We start from the raw sequence: 15,596 nt of genomic DNA, 5'->3' as shown, positions 1-15,596 counted from the left end.
GGCCTTTGAAGGAAGCGCAGCACTGAACTCCTGCCAAGGGGGGGAATGGGCATTTCAGACTGGAGAGCAGATGGCTCCAGAAGACGTGGAGGCAGGATGCAGACACCCGGTGCTCGGCTCCTCCTCTCCTTCCTCGCCAGTGCTGCTTTTTCCTGTTGCTTCACACATTAGAGTTCATCCTGCAACTCCAGCTAATAAGCTGCAGATTTACCGAATAGCCACCCCACTTCATGCCATCTGTGCAGGGTATGTTTTGTGTCTTCTGTCATCGTTGGGGGAGAGGAAGGGAATCGTATTTAATGAGGGAAAACGACAACATTAAAGAGAAATGTGTTCCTTCTCTTCCTGAATGACTCAGTCCTGAAGAATGAGTTGGGGCACAGTGGGCCTGGTGTGGGGAGAGAGGGTGAGCCGTGTGGGGGGGTCAGAGCCATGCATGATAGTGGGGGCCTCCATGCCAGGGGACAGCCTGACATGATAGGGCCAGAGCCCACAGGGTGAGGGGCATCCACACAAAGGGTGCTCAATGTGTATGTCAGAGCCGGAGTGTGATGACAAAGGCATCCCTCCATGGGATGTAGGTCTGTTTTCCATTGCTGCAATGAAATGCCTGAGGCTGGGAAATTTGTCAAGAACAGAGGTTGACTTAGCTCAGGGTTCTGGAGGTCTAAGTGCATGGCACTGGTTTCTGCTTAGCTCTGATGAGGCCCTTCTGGCTGCATCACAGCATGGCAGATGGCATCCCGGGGAAGTGTGGGCCAGGAGAGGTCACGTGACAAAGACAGGCAGCCGAGAGTGGGGAGGGACTGTCTTGTTCTTTATATAACCACTCACTCTCAAGGGAACTAACTGGGTGCCACAATAAATACATTTATTCCTTGAGAGAGCACACACCCCAATGACCTACTCAACTTCCATCAGACCCCACTCAGAAACTGTTCCACCACCTCTTAATGTCACCACGTTGAGCCAAGCTTCCAACACAGAACCTTTGGGTATGTATTTAGACCACATCCAAACCAAAGCGAGGGGCAGGTGAATGCAGCTCATCAGAGCTGGGCAGAGGGAACGGCATCCAGGGGAGGTGGACGGCCATGGAGGGAGGGGAGCAGCCAAATAAATCAGTGAATTCCTCATTGTCAGAAGATGAGGTTGCAGATGTGGAGAGGGAAGAAATCAAAATGGACTCCGTGACGTTTGAGTGAAATCAGATGGATCACTATGAATCAGGGTTTGGGTACTGGGGATTGAACCCAGGGCTGCTTAACCCCTGAGCCACATCCTCAGCCCTGTTTTGTATTTCATTTTGAGACAGAGTCTCACTGAGTTGCTGAGGTCCTCACTAAGTTGCTGAGGCTGGCTTTGAACTCTCAATCCTCCTGCTTCAGCCTCCTGAGCTACTGGGATCACAGGTGTGCACCATGTCAGCTGGCATGAATCAAGGTTTTTAAGAAGAAAGATGATGGATGGGTAAATAGAAACATAAACATAAATGCATATGTGTATAGTGGCAGACAGACTCCCTCTCAGATGGCCTGTGATTGCTCCTTGTGGAAGACCTGGGACCACCTGAGCATCCACCACTTGGTAAGGTGATCATATAGGAAACTTTTTCTTACGAGATGACCCCCACTGTTCCACACCTCCTGGGACTTGTGCCTTTGACTGTGGACAGAGCCTGTGAGTGAGTAGCTTTCACCAAGCGAATATACAGCAAAGGCAACAGGATGTCATTTCTATGGTTCTGAAGCATAAGACATCCTCTTGCTGCTTTGATAAAGGAGGCTGCTGCGTAGTGCGTTGTCCTGGGGACAGGCCCTTATGGCAAGGAACTGAGGGCAGCCTCCAGCCCACAGCCAGTAAGAACCTACCTCAGTTCAGCAAACCCACAGAGATCTGAATTCTGCCACTGTAGGAGCTTGGAAGAGCGTCTTTCCAGCTGAACCCCAAGGCAAGACCACCGCCCCAGCCGGCGCTTGGTGAGACATTGACACAAGGGACCCCACCAAGCCATGCCAGGGTCCAGACCCTCAAACCCCCTTATGAAAAACGTAAGACAATAAATGTGCATTGTCTGTGTTGCAGACTGTTAAATTTGGAACAGTCTGTGACACAGCCCCTGAGCGCTGGCGCGCGGTGTTCGTGTTCTCCTGGGCTCCCCCTGGGCAGGCCTGAGAGCAGCAATAACATCCAGATTTGAGCTTCAGATGCCATTCTCACCTGAAGGGAACCACACTTCTTTGGAGAGATGGCTGAGTCCAGAACTGTAACCCAGAAAGTTCCAGATGAATAGGGAACACTTTGCTACGCTGGGGAGTGAGAACAGCTTCAAGAATGATGGGGACATGTCCGAAGGACAGGGAAGCCAGACAGAAGGGGCTCCCACTGACCCTGTCAGGAAGGATTTGAACATTGAAATAAATGATAATAGTAAAAGGTTATAAGTCTATTGAATAAGAAAGCAAACCACAAGGCCACTGAGCTATAAATAAATAAAGGAAGAAATCGGAAGTTTGATGAAGAATGGGCTATGGAGATCATTTCAAAGTGCCTTGCCAAAAAATGTGCTTTAATTGCAAAGAGGAAAAGAGTTACTCTGTAGTTACTGTAGACTGGCAGATAGCACCTTTATTAAGTGATCAAACTTAACATGATCAGTAATGGGACACACTGAAATCATGTGATAGGATGCACCGAGAGCATACAGGCATTCCTGTGATTTTTCCTACCCAAGATGCATAACCTGAACCTACTCAAGAATAAATAGCAAGCTGGGGGTGGTTGGGCGTGCTTGTATTTCCAGCAACTAGGGAGGCTGAAGCAGGAGGATGGCAAGTTTGAGGCCAGCCTCAGCATTTTAGTGAGATCCTCAGCAATGAAGGGAGACCCTGTCCCAAAATTTTAACATGAAAAGGTTTGGAGATGGAGCTTCATGGTCAAGCACCCTGGTTCAATCCCCAGGACTAAATAAATATACAGCAGACAAACCCAGATTAAGGGGCACTTTAAAAAAAAATAACTGGCTTGCATTTTTAAAGTGTCAGGGTTATGAATGTCAAAGAGAGGCTGGGGAATTATTCCAAGGCCACAGATGCATGACAATCAGCTCAGTGCAGGGATGTGGGACTGGATCCCGTGGCTGTCAATAATGTTATAGGGTAAATTGGCAAAACGTGAACAGTGTGTGAAGATTAGATTGGTAGACACACAACAGTGTGTGCAGGAATTCCACAAAGGTAACACCTTCTGTGTTCTGTCAGCAACTCCCTCTCGGGAGGCTCAGTTAAAATTGTCTTTGAACTATGTTTCCAACTTTTCTGTACCTTTGTGTTTGTTTTAAATTAAAAAAGAAAGTGATGGTGGATTTAAAAGAAGAAATGCTAATCTAGTGATTCTAGTGATTCTCAAAATGTGCTCCCTAAACCACCAGCAGGAAGCCTGCGGCCAGGACCCTGGATGGAGATGCAAATTCTTGACCCCACATCCATCCTTCAGGTGATTCTGATGCTTTCCAAAGTTTGAGTACCACTGTACTGGTCCATTTGTTGAGCATTTAACATTTGAAAAGCCATTTCTTAGCCCAGTGTAACTCCACTATTGACATAAAGAAGATGGTCTTTTAAAATTCTTATCCCTAATACATTATAAAGCTGACAAAATTAATATGCTTAAGAAAAGTAGAATAATAAATCTTTAAAATTGTTTTGAAAAAAAGAAATATGCCCTGGGTATAGTGGTGCATGACTGCTTTGGATGCTGAGGCAGGAGAATAGCAAGCTCCAGGCTAGTCTGGGCAATTTAGCAAGAATCTAAGTGACTTAGTGAGATAGTGTCTGAAGATAATAAATAAATAAGCAAGCTCAGTGGTAAAGCACCCCTGGGTTCAATCCCCAGTGCAGTAACAAAGGAAAGAAAGAAAAAGTATTTTACATGGTAGTAGATTTGTATACTGTTATTTGGCAGCTATTACAAAACCTTCAAGGCCAGTGTAATCTTTTAATTTTATTTATTTATTTTTTGGTACCAGGGATTGAACTCAGGGGCACTCAACCACTGAGCCACATCCCCAGCCCTATTTTGTATTTTATTTAGAGACAGGGTCTCACTGAGTTGCTAAGCACTTCACCATTGCTAAGGCTGGCTTTGAACTCTCCATCCTCCTATCTCAGCCTTCTGAGCCGCTGGAATTACAGGCATGTGCCACCGCACCCCGCAAAGTTTTTTTAGTTTTCATTTTTTTTGCAGTGCTGGATCCCATTCAGGGCTCCAATCATGCCAGGCAAGTGCTAAGCCCTGTCATCTTTTTAAAAAATTAAGAGCTTTATTAAGTTATAATTCATATATATATATATATATAATTGTGCTTAATATGCACAATTCAATTGTTTTTAGCATAGTCCCAAAGTTGTACAACCATCACCATGATGTATCTTAGAACATTTCACTGCCCAAAAGAGAAATCTTGAGCCAGCCACAGTGGTGCACACCTGTAATCCTAGCTACTTGGGAGGCTGAGGCAGGAGAATTGCAGGTTCAAGGCCAGCCTCAGCAATTTAGGAAAACCCTGTCTCAAAATAAAAAATGAAAAGGACTGGAGATGTGGCTCAGTGCTGAAATGTTCCTAGGTTCAGTACAAAAATTTTAAAAATAAAATAATAAAAACAACAAATCTTATCCACTAGCAATCCCTTCCCCTTCCCTCTTCCCCCCCTGCTTCTGGCAATGGCTAACTTACTTCCTGGCTCTATGGATTTGCCTACTGTGGACATTTCATATAAATGGAATCCTAAAAGGTGTTCTCTTTTGTGACTAACACCCTTCAGTTGGCATAATATTTTCAAGGTTCATCCTTGTGGTAATGTGTATCAGACTTCGTTCCGTTATATCTCTGTATAATATTCCGTTGCACGGATGTACAACATTTAAATTATCCATCCATTTATTCATTAATGGGCATTTGGATTGTTTTCACTTTGGGGCTATTGTGAAAAACGCTGTTATGGACATGCATGTACAAGGTTGTGTTGATAAACCCACCCTAATTCCCTCTTAAGATCAGGAGCCATCTTGTCAAAAGTTATAAAAGATTCATTTCTGTTTTTTGTAAAATATTAGGATTTCTATTTGGCCTGGCCATATTTTGACATTTTAAACTTGCTTGGAATGCCTGCCTGTGCCTTGAACTCACCCATGCCTGGCTTTCCCTGACCAGATAACAACCCTCTCTGAAACCTTAATGGCACCTCATAAATTCTGATGTTGGGTTCTAAATTTACTCCCTAAGTGTTGAACCATTTAGACCATTAACCTACTATCTGCCTTTGTACTACACTTGTCAAAATCCTGTTATCTCTAAGCTCTCAGGACACCCTCCTTTGCAACTTTTTGTGCTATAAAACTGTGCTCCTGGAGAGCTGGGGTACTGTCCTCTAACCCACGGATTTCAGGAGAAATAGGCCCGGCCAGTGGGAATTACAAGCTTGCTTTAATTTAATTTAAAAGTGGAGTCGGTGGTCTTTTCTTTGCGTCGTGTTTTAACAGTGTGGACATATTTTTCATTTCTCTTGGACAGATTCCTAGGAGTAGAATTGCTGGGTCACATGGCAACCTTATGTTTTAACTTGGAAAGAACTGCCATACTGTTTAATTACTGTTTTGTTACTGGGGTTCTGATTTCTTCACATCCTCTCCAATATTTGTTATAGAACTATATGTAATTTCACATGTTAATTAAACTGAAAAATTCATTTTTCGAATGAAAACCATTGAGTGAGTTTTATAAAGCCAGGAATCAAGCATTTTGAAACCAGCTAATTTGAATCATCAGGAAATATTTAAGGAGCTACTAGATATGGGGTGCTATAATAGGAAATGGCTCTTTTAATGTGTTTTTGTGTAAAGTCAATGGGCCGTTCCTACTCAGATTTCCCAGGCAAGCCAGGAACTATCTCAAGAGCTCTAGGTCTGGTCTGTGGGCATGTGACTGAAAAATCTGGTACTTCTATTCACCCACGGTAGGCAGAAACCAGTAATGACAGCTTTTGACTCTTCAGTGACCCAGGCAAATATAAGACAGATTCAGGACTTTTGGGGTGGGGCATACCAAGGATTGAACCCAGGGATGTTTAACCACTGAGTCACATCTCCAGCCCTTTTTATTTTTTGTTTTGAAACAGGTTCTCTCTAAGTTGCTTAGGGCCTTCACCAAGTTGCTGAGGCTGGCTTAAACTTGCCATCCTCCTGCCTCAGCCTCCTGAGCTGCTGGGATTATAGGCATGCACCACTGTGCTCGGCTCCAGGACATAATCAATTGGCCTGAATTTCCAGCTCTGAGTTCAGACTTCTCCTTTAGGCCACCCACTGGTGACCCATTGGCCAATCCTGCCCCAAGAAGCGTTCTGTTTGGCCCATATAGTATTGGGACATTTTGATTAAAGTCCTTTTATGCTCTCTCGTCTGCTGTTGTGGAATACCTGATATGGTTCAATTTTTTACATTACTTGTCTGCCTTCTAGAGGTATTTAGATTTGTAATTCCCACTTGGGATGATCCCTTAGTCACATGGTAAAAGTCTGAGCAATTATTAAATAGAGTATAATTTTTACCATCAAAAGCAAATACTCATGGCTGGGCATGGTGGTGCACACCTGTAATTCCAGCCACTCCAGAGGCTGAGGCAGGAAGATCATGCGTTCTAAGCCAGCCTCAGCAATGGTGAGGTGCTAAGTGACTCAGTGAGACCCTGTCTCTAAAGAAAATACAAAATAGGGCTGGGGATGTGGCTCAGTGGTCAAGTGCCCCTGAGTTCAATTCCCGGTATCCCCCCCCACAAAAAAAAGGAGGAATGGTTATTAAGTCCATTATCTTTCAACATTTACTTAGAAAACAAATGTGGCCTGTACTTGTTATGGGCCAGACTATATGGGCAATGACCAAACAGACTCCTTTTTACCCCAAGACTCCACGTCATGTAAGAAATGCTTCTCCCAGGGGAAAGCCCGCCTCTGTACCCATCAACAGGTGCTTAGCAGACCATGTTTGGCAACACAAACTGGCAATTCTGATTTTTAGGAAGGTGGAGGGGGACTGGGGATTGAACTCAGGAGTACTCAGCCACTAAACCACACTCCGAGCCCTATTTTGTATTTTATTTAGAGACAGGGTCTCACTGAGTTGCTTAGTGCCTTGCTGTTGCTGAGGCTGGGTTTGAACTCACCATCCTCCTGCCTCAGCCTCCAGAGCCGCTGGGATTACGCGCCCACACAAAATGGCAATTCTTATACAATGTGAAATTGTTCTCTTTTTGGTTCCCATTTTTCTTGGACAGTGTACCCTGTCAGAGATTGATTGTCTAGATGTTAGTGACCATTCTTTAACTTGTACTGAACTAGGGCCATTTTGATCCACTCCCTCTTCTGCTTATGATTTTAGATCTCATGATGTTTGTTTATGATTTTGAATTGTAGCATCAGCCACTTATGATTAACATGATTTTGGACTATAAAAAGTATACTCAAGGGCTGGGGTTGTGGCTCAGTGGTAGAGCACTTGCTTAGCACATGTGAGGTCCTGAGTTCGATTCTCAGCACCGCAGGAAAAAAATAAATAAATAAAGGTATTGTGTCCACCTACAACTAAAAAATAAATATTAAAAAAAAAAAAAGGTGTACTCAAACTCAGGAGGAGGTCGAAGGGTGTAGACTTGCAGCCTACCCCTTGGCCTACCAGCTGGTGGTTCCAGACCGCCAACTGGTGAATAAAGTTTCCATCTCCCACGGGACTGGGGATATAGCTCAGTTGGTAGAGTGCTTGCCTCACATGCACAAGGCCCTGGGTTCAGATCCCTAGCACCAGAACACCTGTAAAATTTCCATCTCCTGCTTTAAGATGGATTCAGTGATTTATTGCAATCTTGCCATAACCTACCTACTGGGACCTTGCAGAATAAGTAAGATAAACTGCGCTTATACTGACAGACTCACTTGTTACCCACAGATTAGAAAAACAGAGATTGTGAAAATAAACACGGCCGAGTGGGTACTGCCCAATGTACAGACTCGGGATCATCCCCTAATGAGTTGTGAAGGTATTTGCTGAATACATTTCCCTAACTTGAGTTGCAGGACGTGAAATTCCTGACACTCTTTGGTAATGCTGATGTTTCTCTGTCTCAGCCTCTCAGCTTTGTCTTTAAGGCAAATGCTCGTTTCAATCATCAGCTATGGGATTAGGAAAACAGTAAGAAGTAGGACCCATGCATTCCGGGATGGTCTTGGGACTCCCATGTGGAGGCTGCTGGGAATGTTGGTGGCCTATGGCTCTTTGCCCAGAGATGCCTGAGTGCTACCCCCAGGGAGCGATGTGGTCTGCAGCTAACGAGTAATTAATACAAGTTATCAAAGCCTTGGAGTCTTTGCCCTAAGATGCAACAACTGTGTAATGGTGTGGATCCTGATGGGATCAGGCTGAAGCCAGACTTTCTGAATCACAGTATTTTTTTTTTTTTTTTTTTGGTACTACGTATTGATCAGGGGCACTTTACCATTGAGCTGCATCCCCAGCCCCTTTTATTTTATTTTTAAATTTTGAGATGGGGTCTCTCTAAGTTGCTGAGGCTGACCTCAACCTTGTGATCCTCCTATTCCTGCCTCTTTAATTGCTGGGATTACAGGCGTGACACCTGCCCAGAGTCCGTACCTTTGCCTGGCTTCCTTCCCAGTACTATCCTGCGTCCCTCATCCTTCCCCCAGGTTGCATGTGACAGGACTCTTTCAAATGATCAGTTATACCAGAGACCCTATGTCAGGCTCCTTTCCTAGGAAACCTGATGTGGGGTACCTAGCTTAGTCTAAAGGTTATCCTTATGGGGTCAGATTTTCTAATGGTTATTAAAGCATAGTAGACATGACATGAAGCACCGAATGGTTAGAAATGAACAGCCCTGAGATGCAGCAGCCACAGTGACCCTCTAATAGTGTCCTTAAAAGTAATTTTATGGCTTTATGCTTCTGCACAGAGGAAAAGCCATTTCAGTTCATACCCCAATCATAAAACTCTGTTTCCATTAGACCAGAGTGCTTACATAACCCCCTCCTTGACTGAAAGGTGGTCAGAAAGAGAGAACACTTTAAAAATGTAAAATTTTGAAGACAAGTAACAAGCCTAGATTTGCCTTATTGGGGTGTATGATTTACAGGACACACCAAGCTCTGTATCTTACAGAATAAAAAGCAGGGCAATTTTGATGAGGGAAATGTGATTATTATATCACTCTGGATTCTACAACATACAGCACATTTAATCTTCATGAAAATTTTGTGCAATCTTTTCCCTTGGAACCCAAAGAGTTGGAGGTGCGTCTGTGAATGTGTCAGTTTTCTTAGGTCTGCCCTAAAAAAATTACTACAATCTTGGTGGCTTAAAACAATGGAAGCTGCTGGGTGTGGGGTCACACACCTGTAATCCCAGCGGCTCAGGAGGCTGAGGCAGGAGGATCGGGAGTTCAAAGTCAGCCTCTGAAATTTAGCAAGGCTGTAAGCAACCTATTGAGACCCTGTCTCAAAATAAAGAATAAAAAGGCCTGGGGATGTGGTTCAGTGGCAAAGCACACCTGGGTTCCATTCCTGGTACCAAAAACAAAACAAACAACCCCCCCCAAAATCAATGGAAGCGTATTCTTTTCCAGTTCTGGAGGCTGCAAGTCTGAAACCAAGGCAGCCCAGGGGAGAAGCCCATTTTGCTCATTCCAGGTTCGGGGCTGTTGCCTTCCTCAGCTCCTGGCTGCACCTTTGTTCCGTCTTCACATGACTTTTCCCTCTGGGTTCTTCTCTGTCTCAAATTTCCCTCTGCCTCTCTCTCATAAGGACCCTTGTCACTGGATTTAGAGGCCACCGGATAACCTGTGATTGTCTCATTTCAAGATCTTTAACGTAATCACAATTGCAAAGACCCTTTTCCCCAATAAGGTCACGTTCACAGGTTCTAGGGATTGGACGCAGACACCTTTTTCGGGGGTCATTTTTGGGTCTTTCATGTTGCAGAATCACATGAAGATACAATCACATGTGCATATTTGAAGAATCTGATCAGGCCAGCACTTATATGTACATTAAACACCCATAGTCTTGATTCTTTAGAAGCATCCAGAAGGTCCTCGACATCATTTTGCAAAGCACTATTTGCATCACGGGTATACTGAAGCTAGCGCACTGCGTGTAAGCACACCACCGGTTGCTGAGTAGACCAGCCAAACGTCCCTTGTCCAGTCACGTTGATGACTCTCATTACATTTATTAAGTTTTATGGGCTGGCATAAGGATTCAGAAGGGCCTGGGACCCAGAAGTGCTTAACCACCGAGCCACATCCCCAGCCCTTTTTTATTTTTTATGTTGAGGGAGGGTCTCACTAAGTTGATTAGAGCCTAGATAAGCTGGTTTTGAACTTGCAATCCTCCTGCCTCAGCTTCCTGAGCGCTGGGAGTACAACATGTGCCACCATTCTCAGTGCCTGGGTGTCTTAAGAATGTCAGAGATTTATTTATTGATGGCAAGTTTTCATAGGGATAGTGACATAAGCTACCTAGGAGGGACTGCTGGTGATATTTGTAGTCAGAACAGGAATTCTATAGCCAGGGCCACTCCCTTTTAAATAACTGATGTCTGTTTCTAAGTTAAATATTTGTAGAATTAACCATTTGCAGCTGAAGCAGAAAAATACTAAAGAAGCCTTTGAAACGCTTTTACTATTCATGCTGCTTTTTAAGATACAGATGTTCTGACATCTTTGAAATACTGTAATTCTGGCAAGTCTCACATATTGCTGAGCATATTTTTCCTTGTGTATCTTTGAAGGCACTTAAGGAAAACAAACAACAGTGTTTTAAAAAAATTAATTACCAGGCAGAAAATGATATATAGTCATGATGAAAGAAACAGTGATTTACATAGTGAAATAACATTGCTCCACTAAATTACTTTAAATTTACATCCTGAGATCACAAATTTGGCCTTGTCCCTTCATTGGGGACCATTACAATAAGGAGAATTTTGTATCAATTATCTCCATGCTGTAATCTAGGTTCAAAGAAACTTGAACTGAGAATTAATTTGTTTCACATGACAATGGGTTAGGTAGGAGAATTCCTTTTCCTGGGATATGAGAAAAGATTCTCATGGCCCTTTTTGTCCCTATTAAAGTAATTTTCATATTCTATCCTGAAACACTGGTTGTGTAAAGGATTTTCTTTCCTACAAAACTACAGACTTCTTGAGGGCAAGGATGTTACATTCCTTAAAAAAAAAAAAATCACACTTTCTAGAGGCTGAGGCCATGCTCATAGCTGAGTGGTAGGGCATGTGTTTAGCATGCATTAGGCCCTGGGTTTAACAGCCAGCCAAAAAAGAAAATGAAAGAAAGAAAGAAAATATCTATATGCTACCAGTGCTGTGTATTGCATCTAATACGCACTTGATTGATGATGAATGATGGAATCAAGGCCACTTTTTTGGGCTAACACATAGTGGGCAGGCAGTTTACAGCCCCATATTATCGGATATTCTGTGGGGCTATTTATCATTGGCCTAAAGGACAATCTTTTCTCCTCTTTTTTTTTTTCTGTGCTCTTTTATTTTTGTCTCTTATCTTTCCCTTTCCTGTCTCTTCACTCCTAACTCTGCCTTCGGCGCCTGTACAATATGGTATCCCCTGAACCCACGGCATTTCCTAGGCCTGTGGGTGGCATCTCCTGGGGCTCAGAGAACTTCTGGGTCAGCCTTCTATGATTCCGCAAAAACTTGATCATTGACCCCATTGCACCAAGGGAGGAAGTGAGCGCCTGCTGTCCGCTCCTGTGTTATTTCATTTTGAATGTCCTTCCTATGCCAGCCAGCAGGAAACAAGAAAGAGGGAACATGGAGATCCATGTGGAAGGAAGGATGTGTGTTTTGGCAAATGAAAGAAAGCCTATGGAGAACTAGGAAAAGGAAAATTAGAAAGGGAAGTCAGAAGGAGATTAAGAATGTATCTACTTGTCAAATTGTCATTAGTGTAGGTTATTTCAACCTAAACTGTAAGTTTTTGTCCAAATTCTTCTGGAACAGATGAATAAAACAGGTCCCTCTAAATTTAATTTTTGTTTTTTTCCACATGGATTTTATTCCATGAGCACTGAATTGTCACCATTTTTATTCAGACACGAGCATGAAATAGTGCATCTGTGTTATCCCATGAGATTCTGCAGTCCATTTTACCCTGATTCCTGGACCTCAGCAATACTGTCTCCTGGTTTGTGGCAACAGCCAGCACTGACTTTGTGTCCTGCCCAATGCAGCATGCAAATTCAGATGCAGAGCCTCCTTCTGCAGTCATATGGGATGACACAAATACTCACATCTGAATAAAATGGCTTGTATGGGCTGGGGGTACAGCTCAGTTGGAAGAGTGCTTGCTTACTTCACATGCACAATGTACAAGGCCCTGCGTTCAATCCCCAGCACTGCAATTAAAAAAAAAAAAAAAAAGGATTATGTCATTTACTCCCTTACATGTAGCTGAACCTAATGACTTTCCTGTAACAGATCACTGCAAAAATGAGGGGATGTCACTTCTTTAGTCACATTACCAACCTAGCCATGAGTTTTGTCCCACTAGTATTGCCTTCTTGCTTTACTTACTTTGATGAAGACAGCTGCCATATCGAAGAGCCCATGTGACAAAGTATTGAGGATCAGTGCTGACCAACAGTTAGCAAGGAGCTGAGGCCCCTAGTCCAATGGCTCGGAAGGAACTGAATGTGGTTAATATTACAGCAGTGAGCTTGGGAGCTCAGTCAAGTCTTGGGATGCCAGCAGCTCCAGCTGCCACCTTTGGTGCAGTTGTGACAGATTCCTGCTGCACAGAAACTGTGTGATGATAAATGTTATTTTAAGTCACTGAGTTTGGGGGTGATTGTTCTGCAGCAGTAGATGGCTAATACAGGCCCTAAATCCATACTATAGATCTTGACTCACATTACCATGACACTTTTCAGTATCTAGAAGGATATTATCATGGACATTGACTAAAACAGGCTGTCCACCATCTGAACTTCTTTCCTGGTACAGAAGATGCTCTACTCTGGGCATCAGTGTCCCTTTCCCCACTAGGACAGTAAGTTCTAAACTTTTTTCATGCTGGGCCTTGCACAGAAAATAAGATGTGTAAGGTACTCTGTGAATTTATGAGATTGCTCACTGGGATCAGCTCTGGGGACTCTCAGGCCACCCTGAGCTGGTTTCAGTAACTTATATCTCTATAGCCCTACTGTTGGATAAACTGGGAATCTCTGCTTTTTGGCAGTTCCTGGCATGCACACACAATGAGGTGTGGTCAACTCTGAAACTTGAGTAGTGTGAAGATGATGGGTCAGAAGGGTGAGTCCACATGGTGAAGGTGCTATTTGGTGGTGATTTCTGTTGCTAATGGTGAGGCCTGAGCTGGTCTATTTATGCCACCTGCTCTCCTTTGGCCTTTGTTTTCAGACATCCACTGTCCAGCCTTCTGGTCAATTCTGAGGCCCATGCACAACCTTTTCAGTAAGTTCTTTCTCTTCTTAAGAAAGCCAGATTTGGTTCCTATTGTTTGCTCCTGAGAAACAGATAACAAATAAGTAGCAATGTTACAGCAATACACGTTAGACTAAAGATAAAGATGCAGGGAGAATGTGGATAAATTCATGGCTAATGGATTTTCATCATTTATATCTCTATGTATGATTATAATATTTTGTAATGAAAATTTATTTTTAATTATGCTCTATAATTGTCTATTATAGAAACATTTTTATGATTTTACATCATGTCTTTTTGGCAATGATTTGGGCAGTGCTATAATTATCACAGTCTTTCTTATTTAGTAATTTTTTTGTCTTCAAAACAATATTTTTATGAGGCCATAAAATATTCGTCTCAACCTACTCCTATGCAAGAAGCCTGGAAAGAGTGGGTCTGAACTTGGGCCTGAGATCCACTAAGTCAAGAGGAGGGGGTGATTTTTTTCTAATTGGTTGGCTTTCTTCTGTAATTCCATTTCTCTGAAGGGATGTCTTTACAAAAAATTCATATGAATACTCCATGCTCCAATAAGATGTCAGATAACTCTGTTCCCTTAACAGTTCGATTTCCTTAACAGAAATGGGTTCCACTATCCACATGATCAAGTTCTAGGTGTTTTCTAAGTGTGCTGACCAAAAAAGAGTACACTTTCATAAACTAAATCTTTTTTGGTTGGGGCAAGGGGTAGATACTGAGGATTGAATCCTGAGGGTCTTAACCACTGAGCCACAACCCCCTCTCTTTATATTTAGAAGCATGGAGTTGTTTATAGGCCCCACTAAATTGCTGAGGGCCTAGTTAAGTTTCTGAGGCTGGCTTTGAACTCATGATCTTCCTACTGCCTCAGATTCCAGAGTTGCTGGGATTACAGGCATGTGACCCTACCTCAAGCTAAAAGACCTTCATGATTATTTCAAGAAAGTCTGAGAAGGCCTGGAGCCCATTTTTTTCTAGCATGGTGGTCTTACATTAAATGGACCTTGGCTTATATTAAACTCATTGCTGTTGCTGGACACAGTGGCAGAGGCCTGTAATCCCAGTGGCTCTGGATGCTGAGGCACCAAGGCCAGGCTCAGCAATTTAGGGAGGTCTTAAGTAACTTAGAACAACTCAATGACATCATGTGATTTAAAGTGCAGTACCTTGAAAAAAAGTCATCAAATAATAGGTTAGAATTATCAGATATTTTTACTAAAGAACAATTGGGTATCTACTTGTGTGGGTAATTGAGAGAGAAATTAGGCAGAATGACTCAGTTCTGGCCTGACACTGAGGACCTTCAATTAAATCACCTTTCACCTGCATTCTTCAAAACATAAATAATTCGCTATTCAATGCATTCCTTGCTTTTTTGACAAATTGCTATCATAGTATCGTTTGAAACAAAATATTAAGTCTATATGGTGTAGATGACACGTGTGAAGCCTGATCTTGCCAGCGAGTGAAAGGATAAGCTACACAAAGGGAAGTGGAGACAACAAACAGCAGTGCTGTGACAGGTCAGAGAGCAACACTTGGCAAGTTGTGCCAAACGAGTTGACCAAGCGCACTACTGGGAACTGCAAAGTAGGAAGTACTATTTTTGACTCTGCTGACCTCGGTAAATATATCTCCTTGTTTAAAAAAATGGGCATAATTCTCTGCTGCCTAACAAAGAGGCCTGTTATGAGGATTAATGAGCCCATAAAGTGTTCCCTTCCTACACACTAGAACCGTGCATTCCTACAGTGGGTGCCGCTGCCCTTTGAAGACGTGCCAGTCTACGTTGGCATTCCTAGGGTCACTCGCTCTACCACCCTAAGTTCACCGTAAAGTCCTCATAAAATTATGTGCGGACTTTGCTTTCGGGAACGACTTCCACTGCCCGTACGGTCAACCGTGCGGTAGAAACGCCCGAGCGTAACGAGCTGGGTCGTGGCCGAGCACAGAGGCGGCTCGCAGGCCAGCAGCCGGCGGCGCGGCCCCAGCCCCGGGGCTCTCCACGGCCGGCCCCGGGGCGCTCCGCC

General features: G+C 43.5%; 1 protein-coding gene across 1 annotated transcript in view; it reads left to right on the top strand.

Annotated features, from left to right (window-relative positions):
* Positions 1-215: 215 nt before the first annotated feature.
* Ranbp9 (RAN binding protein 9) overlaps positions 216-15,596 on the top strand; it is a 107,349-nt gene continuing 91,968 nt past the window's right edge. The window contains exon 1 of the mRNA XM_048799817.1: positions 216-246. Within this exon, the coding sequence (XP_048655774.1) occupies positions 231-246 (16 nt within the window). The 5' untranslated portion in view covers positions 216-230. The remainder of the gene's footprint in view (positions 247-15,596) is intronic.

Source organism: Marmota marmota, unplaced genomic scaffold, assembly GCF_001458135.2.
Source record: "Marmota marmota marmota unplaced genomic scaffold, marMar, whole genome shotgun sequence".
In the NCBI taxonomy this organism is placed as follows: domain Eukaryota; kingdom Metazoa; phylum Chordata; class Mammalia; order Rodentia; family Sciuridae; genus Marmota; species Marmota marmota.
This window is presented reverse-complemented; position numbering and strand designations above follow the sequence as displayed.